The 15,990-nt window shown below is 39.8% G+C and overlaps 1 protein-coding gene across 6 annotated transcripts in view; it reads right to left on the bottom strand.

The window, feature by feature from the left end:
* The window catches only part of lgr6 (leucine-rich repeat containing G protein-coupled receptor 6), a 69,804-nt gene that overhangs the window by 13,122 nt on the left and 40,692 nt on the right, over positions 1 to 15,990 (bottom strand). For all 6 annotated transcript variants that reach the window (XM_015031166.1, XM_015031163.1, XM_015031162.1 and 3 more), the window contains 3 exons: positions 13,348 to 13,419; positions 4,585 to 4,656; positions 2,695 to 2,766 (listed from right to left, as the gene is read on the bottom strand). In XM_015031166.1, the coding sequence (XP_014886652.1) occupies positions 2,695 to 2,766; positions 4,585 to 4,656; positions 13,348 to 13,409 (206 nt within the window). In that variant the 5' untranslated portion in view covers positions 13,410 to 13,419. The remainder of the gene's footprint in view (positions 1 to 2,694; positions 2,767 to 4,584; positions 4,657 to 13,347; positions 13,420 to 15,990) is intronic.

The raw sequence follows: 15,990 nt of genomic DNA, 5'->3' as shown, positions 1-15,990 counted from the left end.
GAATCCTTTAGCTTACTCCATGTTGTCATAAAGGTTATATTTAATTTACTTATTGAAACCAGAGATCTGGCAGTAATCAGACTGTTAGGGTGTGGCTGTGACGAGTGAAATGTAATCAAAAAATGTGATTAATCACATTTAATTCATAATTGAAGAAGGGGGGCAACTGCTTTTTTGCTCTTAAAAATAATATAATTGGTTAAAAACATGCCTTTTGCACAGTCCTATAGATCATCCATGTACCTACTGTTTAGAAGGGAACTTGTTTGTCCCTGAACAAAATCAAAGGGTGAAAACTATTGAAGACTCTTCAAATTCCTACCCATTTCTATGGAGCAAAATACTAAACAATTCTTTTGGTAGAGTGTTCAGGTCTTTACAGGGTCAAGACAAATGGGGAACGTTCCACTGAACCCAATAAAGCAGACTATTTCCTGCCCATCACATCAAAGTCTGACCGACATCTACAGGAATGAGGAGCAGGCAGAAAAAGAAAAGGATCTCTTAAAATACCCCAGAGATCTGGGAACCTGCTTGAGTTTGTTCAATTCTCCAGATGGCTAAGCTTTTATGCAATGAGGGAGTTGGAGGACCACATTTTTAAAGTCAGTGTTTTGAGTCAAATCTCTAAAAAACAGGCTTGGGCTGATTTACAACCATTTGTGAAGCTCATCAGTAGTGATTACGCATCTTAACCAGCGGGTTGAGGCCCAAAACACATGTGTCAGCTTGTGACGGGCACCAAACTCAACAACAACACTGCATCCTGTTTCAAATGGTGAGAGAAAAACTTTGAATCAGTTCCTGCACTTAGAGGGATTTTTGCTGAGATTAAGTGATTGTTTACTTGGGATATACCCTTCTTTATATGTTTATGCCAATGTAAGATCCATGTGCTGACTCATTTGCCATCTCCATCTTTTTACCCGATTTGCCTTATGCCAATGAGAGGCGCCAACAAGATTCATTCTCAAAAGCCTTTCCAGTAATCTTACTCTTCAAAGCTTATCATTACTATAATGACAAGGTGCGTCTCTGTTCATTGGCTTTGTGTGTATATTTGAGTGCATTTTTTTCGTTACACGATGCAATTTCTATCTCAGAGGTAAAAAGACCTCCCACACACAGAACCTGAAGACAACCAGGTATCGATAAGATAGCTAATTGTTTGATCAGACGTACAGGTATTGGGTCAAAGACAACAATGGGTAGACAATCTACTTGTATGTGCTGTAAAGTGTAGATGTTATTCATGATTAATAAAAAAAATGCAACTCTTTACCATTAACTCTCAAAAGTTTAACAGAATGTTTTTTTTTTCGTCAAAAAAATGAATCTGAACAGCTTTTTAGGAGCAACCTACTTTCAACTGAAATGCTTAATTATTGTATATTTTATACATTTATCAACATTTTGTATGAAATATAATAATTTTAATTTTTGTCATTTGTCATATATTTGAATGATTTCTACTGTACGATGTGCGTTTTTAATGACGGACCCCAGGAAGAGCAGCTGGGTATAAAGCCAAGCTAATGGGGATCCTAAGCAATAAATAGGTGTGTGTGTGTGTGTGTGTGTGTGTGTGTGTGTGTGTGTGTGTGTGTGTGTGTGCGCGCGCGCGTGTGCGTGTGTTGCCTTGTATTTGTTAGAGTGTAAGGACCAGTTTTCCAACAAATATTATGTTGTGAGCTCATATGAGGTTGATTTTGAGTTGGCAGTTAGGTTTAGGAATATTTTCCTATTTATTTATCTTCAGCCATTTTTAACCTTTCCAAAAAAAAAAAAAAAAAAAAAAAAAAAGTAAGGTATGAACTGAGTTTGGGTTAGGTGTAGGCGTAGGCATGAACTGGTAATAGTTAGTTTAAGGAAAAGGTCAGGGTTAAGCTATAGAAATTAATGAAAAATGAATGGAAGTCAATGCAAAGTCCAGTGTGCGTGTGAATATGAGTGTGTGAGAGAGAGAGTGCAGGATTTCTGGCTATTTAGGGAACACAGGCCTGCTTCACAGCAAACAGAAAAACTTTGTAGGTGGTAGAGGAGTTCATGTCTTTCATGCCCGGCCCCTCCTACATTACAACTCGAGCAATTTGTGCGTCTGTCTGATGAAAGAGAGAATGTTTGCAGAGAATTATTAATTCGGAAAGCAGAGAAGCCGGGTATGTATTTTGGGGCAAAGTTGAGAGGAACAGGCAGGGGTGAGGAATTGCAGGAGTGGAGGTCCAAATGCGCTCGTCTAAACATGCACGCTGACATTTATACGCTGACCCCACAGATTAGACAATTAAACGACCAAACACGCTCATTAGCCGGGGGATAGCTGCGTGGGTGGTGGGGGAAGAATGGAGGAGTATGAGCGGAGGAGGAAGAGAGAGAGAATTGGTGGAAAATGGGGTTGTTTCACAGCTCATTGGAGATGCTCTCGCTGGCCCGCAGTGTCTGCTGTTTCCCTCATGGTTTCCAGATGCTACCATGACACAATCGGAGCCGTGACTCCAAACCGTCAGGCTCTCGCATTGAAAGCAGGACCGCTGCAGTCGACACCGGGGTACAGTCTGCAGTTTGTCAGCGGTACACTATACCTGCACTGTGGTTAGAGCTGACAAGTGTGGGTGGCCGTGTTTTATTCCCTGCTAGAGCAGCATAATTAGAATGTGTGTGCAATGAGAGTGAGAGAAAGAGAGAGAGACTCACAAGGACAGGAGGCTGGGGAGGTCCCATGGAGCATCATCAGGAAGTCTCTCCAGTTGGTTGTTCTGTAGCATCCTAATAAAGGTACAAACAAATGAGTCAGCTTCAGGCATCAGGTCACTGCAGTTAATTTGTCAGCTCACATCAAGCAGAACAAATAATTCCATTGTGACGGAAATCTGACACAGGAGGTAACGGGGGTCTGAGTAAGCCTGAAGAGAAGCAGAGGAAAAGGGGAAAAGAACCAGGACCTCCTTGGGTGGCCTGGTGATGTCATCCTCAAAAGAATGGCGCAAAAATGAGGGGGGAAATGGGAAGGAAGCAATCGTCTTCTCTCTTCCTTCCTTCATTTTTCATTTTCTCTATCTATCGCTCAACATCAGCTTCTACAAAGCATATCAATCTCAATGTGTTTCTTAGCGGCACTGTTGTGGGCAGCTTCAATGATGCAACTGTTGCTGCCATTATTTTCAAAATGGGAGATAAAAATCTAACCTAAAGAAACTACAAGTGGCTAAATAGCATCTATGTGTCTTGCCAAAGTCTCAAAATGACTTGCTGGTATTAGGTCTGTACTTTGGCTAGGCCATTGCAGCATATGAATATGCTTTGATTTAAACAAGTTCATTACAGCTCTGGCTAAGATTTAAGAGTCTTTCTGCTGTAAGGTAGCCCCACTTCCCCAGTCTATCCATTTCGCTCTAACATGTTTCACTAATGGAAAAAAGCATCCCAACAGCATGATGCTGCCACAACCATTTTCCACTTTGTTGATGGTGTGTTTAAGCAGATGGACAGTGTTACAGTTCCATTCCAGTGAGCAAATGAGAAAGTGAATGAAAAAATATGAAAAGTGGGAAAACAACAAATAGTGATTACACAGGGTTTTATTTAGAGGTTGGGAAGTAAAAAGGACCAAAAAAAATGAATTACTTTTTTTTTTCTTTTTTTTTTTTTACAAACAATTTTGAAAACTATCTTCTGTTTTCCATAATATGAACTATTACTGAATTACTCTAATTGTGATAACATGGAAAAACATTGAAAGGGATCAAGTGAATATGAATAATTTTACAAGGCATTGAAACACAGCCTTTGAAATGTTGACATTTCCAAAGAGAATCCTGGAAAGGAATCTGTTTGCCTTGAGGCCTAACTTCTGAAGTTAGTTTCATTGTCGTAGTGTGAATGAAAACCTTTAGACATGTATTTGTTTTTTTTAATTGGTATCGGTTGAATTTATGGCTGGTAGGCTTTTTATGTCTTGGAGGGTTTCACAAACCATGATCTTAAAATATACACTGCTTTGCCTTATTTCTTTCCAAATTTCCTCAGATTTCAAACTGCAGTGTAAATAGCTAAGTTTATATTTTGTGGCATAAATCCCCAAAATCTTCTGAGCCAAAACCAAAGACGGGCTGCTTGCCACTGCTTGTGAAAACCTCCTTAGAACCTTTAAAAATTCACAGGAAATATGACCATAACTCATTGGATGCCACACGTCCAAAGGTACCATGTGTTTTATTGCTGACTTGTACTTTGACCATGCATGGGATGAGAGCTGCAGTGTCAGAAAAAAACAGCTTTAAACGGGTTCTGAAGAAAGTTTTTGACACTTGGTGCAGTCCTGTTGGGGAGTCTGACTTGGAAGGCCAGACTTGTGTATGTCCATAAATCCAGTCTTGAAACTTAAACTTGTTTAGGACTTGAAGGGAGTTATAAGCAGAACATGTCTCTCCCAATCCATAAACTTTAACGGTGTTTAATAATCCATGGCCAGTGCATTTTATTTCAGGCAGGAAGACTGCTTCTCAGAACAATCCAAAATTGTTCAGCACTGGATTAAGCTAAAGCCATGTCAGAACAGGACAAAGACAAAAGGTGCTTACTTACAGAACTCTGAGGTTGTGAAGACCCTGGAGAGCGTTGCCCGATATATACCTCAGCTGATTCCCGGAGATTCGTCTGGAAGAGAAACATAGTTTTTAAAAAAAACAAAAAACAAAAAAAAAACAGCCATTTTAAAGTAAAAATTCAAGCATAGCTACATGAACTAAAAAGTTGTACAAGTCTCAGATGAACAGTTTTGTCGTTTATTTTCCTCTACGATTTTGGATTGGGCTCCTCCAATATGACTTCATCCCATATTTACAACTTTGGGGTTACAGTTGGGGCAGTATGCAAATAACAATATTTGATTCCCTTCTGTGTGGTTGCTATTGGCCGAAAGCGCAAACTGAAACCTTAACCAATCCTGGGAGCTCCGATGAGTGAGTAAAAACTGAGTGCGCTGCAAGAAATTATATGTGCGTGGGGACATATGCAGTGTTTGTGCGCACAAACACATGTGCAATGTGAATGTGTGTGCCTATTCTCATGTCCTTGAGGAGAAATTGGGCCCGTTCTGAGGGTCCTTGAGGACAGCACAGCAGAGAAACCACACACATTCACACAAGCAATCCAATCAGTTTGTTTATCAAACACGGCACCTAATGGTCATTTGCGAGTGTGTGTATGAGATGTCCAAATAAATAACATTCAGTCCAACAGATTTAACTCCCAAGGTCACAAGCTGGAAACGCAGTTTAAACACAGATTTGGTTCTTCACAGCCCAAGACCACCCACTTTTATTAAACACACGCACACATACGCTAAAGGTTAGTCATTGGCACCCTCCTCCAAATCAGACCAATTCTCTACAGGTGCAGCTTTATTCTAAGCAGCTTTTTCTCTGGCAAAGCTGCAACATGAATATCAATGTACTGAAATATTAGCATTAAGGACTGTCTGCTTTTCCAATCATCCATTCAGTAATGAAGGAGAACTCAGGAAAAACATCATCTGACATCTGATGTTGCTGTCAGCATCACAGATGATTATTACGGCGCAGTGTTGAACCGCACAACTCCAATCACAAAAGCCAAATCTCAAACTCAGCTCAGTGTAGGACCATCATAAAACTTAGATTAAAAAAAAAGATTTACATCAGCATAATAAAATACAAAGTTATGAAGGTGTTACTTAATGCTACAATTCAACTCACAGTCAATGATTAAATGTCCCTCACAGTGTCTGGATGTCAACGGGTTTTACTGTCTCGAAGAACGAAAGCTCTCCAACCCTCGGGCTGTGTCAGGTTTTGTTGTTGCATAAGATTGCTATTTGAGGCAATTTAAAAAGTCTCATTTCTAAGGAGAAGTGTTGAAAGCTTTACGCAATTGTAAAACAAATCTAAACCAGTTCTTGAACTTAGTTTATATTTAATTGTCTTCCAGAATGCTGTCTCCACGCTTGTCTATGAACAATTATTTGTATTTTGACGCCAATCGTAACAATTCCTGGGATTTGATTTTAATCGTGACTTCAGTGATGTTTGGAAGATGATTAAGAACTTGACATGATGAACTGCTGCAGGTTGTTGACCATATGACTAAGCAAGGATGTAAGACATGAAATATGCCCGGGAATGGAAACTGAGCAGCACTCCTTCTTGCTCCTAATGTTTGTCTTTTTGATATAATCAATAGTTTAAAGTTGCAAGTATAGTTGAAACATGTACAACAGCAAGAGAGAAACTGCTGTGTTGTTTGGCTATTTCCATAGCAACATCTTTGAATTGAGATATGCGTACTATCAGTCCTCCTGACTGACAGCAAATATTCAGTTGACAAAGTGAAACCTGTTTCCTGACAGTGTGGCAGATCAATGTAAATTATAGACAGGTAAAGAAACTGCTGGCGCGTAGAATAGACGCTTCAGTAGAGGCTGGAGTTATGCTATGCATCCACTAGATGGAGCTGCACTAAAAGGAAATGTCAACAAAGCAGTCCGACTCCGGTCGGCAAGGAGAGCCTTCCCGACTGGGCCGGGGCGTGGCCGGACGATGGTCACCCTTCTTCGTTCGCGCACAGCATGTTCGTGGAGAACGTGGTGCTAAATGACCTGTAGACGACCTGATTATAGACGGTCGGTAGGTAGATAGGTCAGTGAAACTTTATTAATAGATTAAAAACCAGCGTTCTGACAACTATCCCAGCATGAACCGCGTGCTTCTTCTACGGGCGAAAATGAAGTCGGTGGCTGCTTACCGTAGTTGCTAGACCTGTTGTGGCTCAATATTGGTCCATATATAAGGCGCACCGGATTATAAGGCGCACTGTCAGCTTTTGAGGAAAATGAAGGTTTTTAGGTGCGCCTTATAGTGCGGAAAATACTGCAATATTCTCAAAAAAGAGCCAATTTTTTTTAGAATAAAAATAGGTTCTTACAGTAAATATGTACATTTTTAAACAGTAAATATATACATATTTACTGTACATAAAATAAACATACTATCTAATCAGCTAATTGCTGTTTATTGTTCACAAGTAGAGATCAGTGGTGTGTGTATTGGATGAAAAATAAATGATTGCATCAAAGTCTTACAATTATTATATTACATTTCACGTTTTAGATAATAAGCCTTGAATTTATGATTTTGTGTGAGCTATACTCAAAGAACTACACCGCAGAATCCAAATCAACAGTCTGGAATTACACTTTGGCCTTTTTTTCCCCTTCTTCGCTTTCAGACTTTGTTTGTCAAACAGACAATTTGTGTCAAAAGTGAAGATGAATATTTAAGAAAGGGGGGGAAAAAGAGAACAACATCAACAGAACACCGACAGTTGCCATGGACCAACTCTTTCCATGGTATGAGCGCGTGCATTTTTGTGTGCAAAAGATTGCACGTACGAGTGAATGTTCCACACTTGGGCTTCGAGTCGTTCCACATCAATCTCATTCTAATGAAAGGCACCTTGCACTTGTCAAACCAGGGCTCCGACTGTTTTTGCTTTTAATTTGATTTGGGGATTGCTAGAATTGTTCTTGGCCCCTGCTCTGCATAGATTAAAAACTCCACCTCGGCACAGCTCTGCTAAAATGATTTATATATAAAATAACAGAGGACAGTGGTGTTGAAATGTATAGGGGAGAGAAAAACAGGAGTGGCGCTGCTTTTCATGAAGGTGAGACCACCCTGCTATCAGCGCTAATCAACGAGGACTTCACTGAAGCGTGCCAACTGCTGATTATCCTACGTATCGCCGCGTCTTATTGCCCCAGAATAATAAACAAACTGACAGATTAAAGAGTTAGAGAGCAAGGATGAAAAACAAGATCATTTTTTCTGGATCCGATCTTGCATAGTGATAGAAGAAAAGCAGAGCATTGGTGAGTGATAGGAGCTGATGATGAAAGAAGACGGAGAGATTAAACAGGACTTATCTGAGAACGGACCATTTTTGCACAGCAGTGTCTTGTATTTAGACATGCTCATTTCTTTTATTTGTGACACATAGAAGTAAAATTCTGACCATAGCAACCTTACTGGTGTTTGAGCCCTCAAGGTCAACCACTTAACCTGCCATTAACCTCCAAATTTGTGGGAGTAAAACATACACAGCAGGAGTGTCTGCTCTGTGTGAGAGGCTGTGTGTTTCTCAGAGATAGACTTGCTGACAAATGGTCAAGTTGGCAGCTTTAAAATGAGAACTTCTAATCGACCTTGATAGTCCCAGCTGTGGGCTGCACCTGGAGCATCAACGAAGCCAATATCATAACCTCTCAAACCCCGGCCGCGTCATATTCCTGGCTTATCGGCAGACAATCTTATCGTACAGAAGAAGAGCAGGGTAGCTCTGGCTTGTTCTCCCGACCTCATTCCTCTTACATTTTAACTGCGTTGCAGAAAGAGTGACTGCTGAAGCTGTTTGACGAGGCTGGGTGAATATTTCTGAGCTCTGTTTGTGGTCAAGACAAGGTTAGATAGATAACAACTTAGTTTTAGACCAAGAAGTGGAGCTGTCCTGTTTTACTTTTATCAATTTAAAAATGTAAATTTGCAAAATTGAATTTGAGAAAAAGAAAAAAAAACAAAAAAAAAAACAGCTGCTTTGTCAAATAGTTTTTCCTGTATGGCCACTTTAGGCTGCTTGTCACATTGTATAAGTTGGAGTACTGAAAAAAATGCATCTAGAGAAATAAAACAGATCTTGTAGCATATCAGTTTCTATCACTTCCTTAATTAGTGCGTTCTGCATATGCTTAAGGCACATATGTCTGTTGAATGCTCGAGTGACCTCAGTGGTCAGAAAAAATTACTGATTTAATCATAGAGTAGGTCATGTTTCAGATTCAAGTTCATTTCATGAAGAGTTCAGATCATCTCTACTTTCATAGTATTTCTTTGGATTTAAGGATGGTATCATTGGGCGTTTGTGAAATTTAAGTAGGAGTTGTGTAGGTCACAGTGGTAACTATGTGTTATACATTATGTGTGAGAGTTGCAACACCCACTCGTTTTTTTTTTTTTTTTTCACATCAGCTGGCGGTCAAATTATACATACTACAAAAATTAATGGGTAGGAAGTTGATGCAGGAGAGTTGTTTGCCTTAGGCAACATGTCTTCCTATGCCAATAAAACACAAAGCAGAGTCTGGAGAGGGTGTCAAAATGTCCATTTTCTATTGTAAAATGACCAAATCTAGCTGAATGATGGCTAAATATGATGAGACTTGACAAAAACTGGTGATTTTGTGGAGAGCCAAACACAGAAGGAAACGTGAAATGTGATCTGCGGCTCCACGGTGTGTGGAAACCTTGATAAAGATGATAGGCTGAAACCACTGTCGCCTTCTAAAGAGGATTACAGGAAGAGCTTTTTACGGGGCAACCATCCCCCCTTCTGCCTCCTAGTTGCAATTTGATGAGAAGCAGGTAGACCATCTTTGATATTAGAGAAGACAACCAAAGAGAGGGGGATGTCTTTGAAATATCAGGCAGACAAGTAAGCAGTCAATGTGTCTTAAGTGCGGGCATCTCTGCCCTCTCATTAAACCACCCACCTCTCAGTTTATTCTTTTCATGCTGTGTGTCACCGAGGTCTGAGTGTAAATTAAGAGACGATTCACTGATCAAAGCGTTAAGTGAAAGCTTAATAAAAGGCATTGGATCAATAAAGTAGAACTAAAACAAACTGGGGTAATTAGAGGCAATGAAAGGATCTGAAAGACAACAACTACACAAACAGTTTAATATCAGTGTTGATACTACGGTGAATCAAACACAGGTTTATCCTGGTGAGATTTTCTACTTGTTTCGAATGTTAATTTAATCACTGATTTCTGGGTTAATAGAGATTAAACATTTGTACCTTCGTGCCGTAGGGGTGAGAACTGAGCGAAAAGATGTTTAATAGCAATATTTTTTCATCAACACTCCAAAGCTCCACAAATCTGACTTTCTCTCTTTCTTCTCCATTAGATTCAAGTAGGTTGCCAAGAGCAGATTTGCATTGATTGCTTTGCTTGGTTTGTAAAAATGTGGGAAAAGCAAAAAGGAGAAAAGTAATATCAAAGGCAGAGATTTCCAGCTTGTAATAACCTGCAGTGAAATGAACAGAGGGGGCTATAGAATTAATTGGAAGGGAGGGAAACGCAGAGCGAGGGGGGCAGGCAGTAAGGTGCAGCCCAACATCAAACAGTTTACCACTCTACCAGTCACAACATGCCTGGCCCTCGCCTCTCCTTCTGCTACCATCCTGTGTGATAGTCCCCACATCAAAAGCTACCTGTTACAAAACCAGCCCACCTTAGACCATTGGTTTGTTTTGCTAAGCACTATATAAGTTGTTTTAATTATAACCTGTTAACAGTTGTCTGCTTAACTCATCTCTCTAAACTGTCTAGACAGAAGTGGATGTGGAAAAAAAAAAAAAACTGTTATATTTCTCCCTGCCTTGTAACACTGTTATTATCACCTTCCTCATCTCAGCACATTTCCAGAAATGGCCAGGCAACATACCTTGGATTTAGGGTAGAAACATCCTCCTTGGAAGAAGTACACAGCAGCTGAATGTCTCCATAAAGTGTCAGAGTTTCATAGCAGTAGAGGTGAAGCGAGATCAATGGGGTTGTAAAACATTTAGAAGACCGATTCTGGACAAATTCTGCAGGTGTGGCTCAATCCAAGAATGCATTCCCTTAATTCTCCAAGGGCAGGCAAATGTCAGCTTCTATGTTCAACATAACCCCGTTTGTGTGGTTGTTATTGTCCGACCAACACCAATATCTGTTCTTTAAGGAGTTTTGGTTGACAGATGTTCAGAACTGCATTTGTAAATCCTACGACAAAAAAAATTAAATACTCAACTTTGTTCTGTTAGTAAAGGACAGTTGGAAAATGGCTCAAAGGGAACCAAGTAGTTACTCAGTTACTCTTCTTTGCTTCCACAGTCACCATCATCACCATCATCTCATGCTTCACAGAGTGCAGCTGCAAGAATTAGTAAAGAAAACAGTGTGCTGTGCAAACACACAAAGCTGACACACGCGTGCACGCCCACACGCACACACATATACCCCATCTCCCCTCTACACACACACACACTGCGGGACTCAAGGAAAAAATTGTTAAGAGTGACATGCTCACATTCACAACCTGAGGGAAAATTTTCAAGCTGTTTTTTTTTTTTTTTTCCTTAAACAGGGACTTAGCTTAGACGTGCTGAGTTTCAGATCAAATATCGGCAATGCCACTGGAGTCTACGTTCAAAAGATTGTGGGAATTTCTTTGCTGATTTTTGCACATTGTATACTAGAAGCTTTCTTTCTTAAGACACAAACATTATGTCATATAGGTTTGAATATATTTAAAATAGTGTTTTGACACCCGAGTTGAAAAGTTCAAATTAGTGACCAAAACATTAAAGATCTGTTCATGTAAAGGAACTCCTAAGACTGTGAAGGCTGGGGCAACAATCAACAGTTTTAATACGTTTTAAACTATCTATTGTCACAAATCAAATTGGTTCTGAACAAACTAAGCACAGATAGGTTTCATAAGAAATTTAATCCTTATATAATAAGTTTTTTGGCATCAAAATACCAATTATACATATGTAAAATATCATTAAAAATGAACTAAAAAATAAACAAACTCATATTTTCACATTCAAAACCAGCTCTGGTTAATTTCCCTCCTTGGTGCAGGTTATAAACACAGTTAACAGGTTTCCATGCCAACGTATTGAGACCACCTCCTTCTGGTGTCGGTACGGTTCCAAATGATCTCAATGTGGTCTGACGTAGATCAGACATGGCAGGTGTGGATGGCAACGATGATCCAAATGCCTTCCTTTAGCCAGGACCCATACAGTAGATAAACTAATAAATGAAAGTCGCACCTCTTTTTTGCAAAGCATTGAGACGTCTGCTCAAAATCATTCAGTACTTCTCAGCTCACTTTGCCTCAGAAGCACTCTAATTATATGATTAAAAGATCAGTCTTTTTTTCTACCAGCTCAGAAAACAGCATCTGCTTTCTGCATTTACATCTGATACTCCTGCCCTGGACACACCTTACCAATAAACAACTTGGATGTTCTCTCGCGGTTTGTAGTGGAAGGATTTAGTTCATTTGGAGTAATCTTTGTGTGAAAGGAAACCAAACCACCAGAAAAAAAAGCGCCAAAGCTCAACCAACTCAACAACTGATTTGGGCTAAAGCACACAGGTGTAAAAATGTCCTTAGGATTCATCGGACAGCTACAGTAATCAATTGTATTTCTAATTTTAACTTAAAGGAGCCACCTGCACATCTCTGGGAGATGTTTCAGAGAGTTGGTTTTAATCCTTTAGACCTGAGAAGCATAGACATGGAGGTGGACTCTAAGAAAACCTTTTTTTAATGAGATGACTGGTCCAGAGGCATTTGGCAGCAGGATTTTGAGTAAACTGCACCTACCTGATTTTGATTTTGCACAAACTCCTGTGTCAACAATAACCAAATCTAACTGAAAACAGAAGCTTGCGCTAGTTCCCCATGTTCTGCTTCAATACTAAACATTCATAGCAATGTTTAAAGATGTGAGTACTGAGTACACCAATTTAGTGCGAGTTAAATGTAGGTCCATAACAGCACTTAGGCTTTTTGCATGTGGTTTTCAGCCTTATGAATGTAGCTGAGTGCTAATTTTTAAATGTGCATTTGTAAAAATGCACAGAAATATAGTTTTCTGGATTAAGCCAAAGAAAATTCTGGTCCATCCAATTATTGACATTATGGGGGAAAAAATACTCTGACTGTAAGGGACAAGAAATATTAAGCTGTGTATTATCATATTTATGTACACTAAGGCTTGACAATTCCTCATAAGCATTCTTCTTTTAACTTGGAGTGCTGCTTATATAATTACATTACATTAACGTCAAGCTGTAATGTATCTACTTTGGCTAATACTCATGTCTGCAAGTCTATTTTTCTCTGCTGCATTCTCTGAAAAATAAGCCAAGGTAGAAGACGAAAGCAGTACTTTGGATAGTACCTAACCTATAAATACTTTAAGGACTGCATTCCCTCTCCGAGTGACTATCCGGTTCCCTTTTGTTCCTTTTTTTTTTTTTTTTTTTTTTTACCACCATCCCAAAATCTACTAGCGTGTTGCTGCAGGCGCTTTCTTAGTGGGAGAGATCAGAGGCAAGCCAGACCCATCAACCCCATCTCCAAGGTCTGCTCATATCAACTGCTCAGGAAATGTCTGTTTCTTGTCAAGTGTAAATTCTGAGAGAGGGGTTTCATAAGCTAAGTGTGAGCTGAATGATTTTGTACTCACAGTTCTGATAACAGGTGCAGTCGATGGAAGGCTCTGGGCTGGATCTCGCTGATGTTGTTCATACTGAGATCCCTGGAGGCACAAAATGGAAAAGCATCAATGCATACCTTATATTATTTGTGTGATGTCAAAAAAAAAAAAACCTCACAAATGATGTGTTTTCACTTGGCAAAATGTCATTTGAAGCAGGAGCAGGATGGGAAGAGGTTGGGGGGTTAGTTAGAGAGGTCGGGGGACAAAAGGGTGAAGAGGGAGATGCTGAAGAGAATTTTCCCCAATGAATCACTGTTGGGCAGCTGCAATTTCCTCCTTGTCCTGTGGACTTTTTCTCTTTTCCAGATGTCTCACTCTACTCTCTTTCACATCTGACCCCCTTAGGCTCCCCTTATATCTACCTCTTGCTTTCTCCTTCTCCCTCTCTGATTACTCCTCTTTTTTCCCCCCTCAGGTTTTCTGGGAGACCACCACCCTCCTTCTTTGTTCATCGCTCTAACAGACACAGTTCGTTTCTATGCTGACGTGAGAATGAGTGTTCCATGGTGAGTGTTGATGCAGCTGCATTATGGTGAAATAATAAAGTGTAGGACGCACAGACAGAGAAACCTGCAACACACAAATACACATTTTTTTTTTTTTAAACATTTCAAGACAAACAAATGACTCAGGGAACATGTATATCCACAAGGCCCCAGTCATGTAAAGTTGTCTGTTTGATAAACACAACAAGAGCAAGGAGGTGTTGCGTCACCAGTTCTGTGCTTTCATGGCCCTTTGGGGTCTTGCTCGAGTCTTTGAGAGTCAGCTTCATCTGTGTGTGTGCCTGCATATGTGTATGACACTAACCATTGCTCATAATGGCAGACCACCAGGCTGGCAAGCGTAAACTGTGCTTCCGGAAGCGCTTTGCAGTTGTGAGTTTTGACACTCTTGCTGTTTGTTTGTCTAATCAACCAAGCTGGCCAGGGGGGCTGAATAGATCTGTCATCATAGACGTGATCTACAGCCAACTTTCAAGGAGTCCTGGGCAAATCACTTTGAAGCAACTGTCTACTATAGACATTTGGGCATTTGATTGGAGTCTAACATTCAACTCTAACTGATGATGTGGACTTTTCTTGGGGAGGGGGTCAGATGAGCAGCCAGTCCTTAATGTTTCTGTCTGCCTTTTTACATCATCTGCTTGCATTTATTACTTTCTTATGAAGATACCATAATGGCATGCTACTTTCCTTTGCATGGGAATTTCCTGTTACAAAGACTCTTGGCTCTGACTACAGAGAGTTTAAGGCATTTGTCAAGGATGCATATGTGAGCAGAGCTGAAGTCGGAGATTTCTAATCGTCAAACACGTCCAACTGAAGTGAGTAACATGCATTCTTTTAGGTCCTGTGCATCAAATTTTAATCTACTTGCCTAATAAAGTTTATTAGAAGCACAGCCCCCACCATTTGGATTTTTGGAGCCAAACATAAAGCTCTGCACAGATTTATCAAAGGGAGCACTATAAAGTGCTTTGATGGTGGGTGCTGTCCAGTAGGATCGGGCCAATAAAATAAGGGAGGAACGGAGACTGCAAGGCAGCAGAAATAATCTATGTACAGAAACATTCAATAAAATTTGGAAAATGTTTAAGAAGGAACAGGATATTTGTTCGACATGTTTGTGTAACCCAAGCTCTCTGTATACTTCCAATGACCCGAGGCACCTTGAAATGTTGCCTCATCAGATATCAGCAACATTCTCTATCGGTCTTTCTCTTGAGCTGAGAAATGAGTTGACTGATTAAGTTTAGCACCTGAAAGCCAAATCTTGCAGGATCGAAATTTGAGATAAAGCATAAACAAAGCATGCAACGTTCTTCGTGAAAATATTCTTTCATGGTGCTATAATTTTAAATAATTCTTAAGAAAATAAGCAAATCCCTTGGAAAGGATTGACTTTTTAAAAATATTTAGACAAAAAAGCTCTTAATCCCCTTTGAAGCGCATGGAAAATGTCTTTGTATCGAACCCATAAATCCTTGAAATTAGAATCAAAGGCACCAGATAAATGCCAAAGATTAGAAACTCAAAATGTAATGAAAAGAGAAACCTGTCCTATGTAAATCTTTGACTCCTAGGTTCTGGTGAGCTATTGAATTTTGCAGTGTGTGTCGTCATTAGTTTAAGATCTAAAGAGCTCTCAAACGCTAAAATTTCTGAATACTTATTAGCCTTCCTGTGAATGTTCTTATATCTAATTTTCCCCCCAGATTTTCATAAAACCAGATGCACTGTCCCTTGTCAGCTAAGCATACATTGTGGAAAAAGAAGTAGATCAAGCTATTTTTACAGGATCTCTAGATAATCTCCAAATATCAAGGTGTAATAATATGATATTGTTCATAATTAACTTTAAACTAAGAAATATGAAAATCTGCAACTTTTATTGTGACATATTATATATCGTTTGTATAAGGCAGGGGTCCCCAAACTTTTTCCTGCGAGAGCCACATAGCGGTTCCTTTCTGTGGTCGGTCTTAGTTTTTGCAGAAAGAAACCATAGAAAATTCTTGTCAAGGGGGGAGAGGGGGGGCGACAACACATTCGCGCTTTTAGATAGATTTTTACCCAGAATGCAAATGGAAAAAACCGTGAGTGAAAC

Source organism: Poecilia latipinna, unplaced genomic scaffold (genome assembly GCF_001443285.1).
Source record: "Poecilia latipinna isolate Pla-1442-1.1 unplaced genomic scaffold, P_latipinna-1.0 Scaffold199, whole genome shotgun sequence".
In the NCBI taxonomy this organism is placed as follows: Eukaryota; Metazoa; Chordata; class Actinopteri; order Cyprinodontiformes; family Poeciliidae; genus Poecilia; species Poecilia latipinna.
The sequence above is the reverse complement of the archived record's forward strand: the minus strand, read 5'-3'. Positions and strand labels throughout refer to the sequence as shown.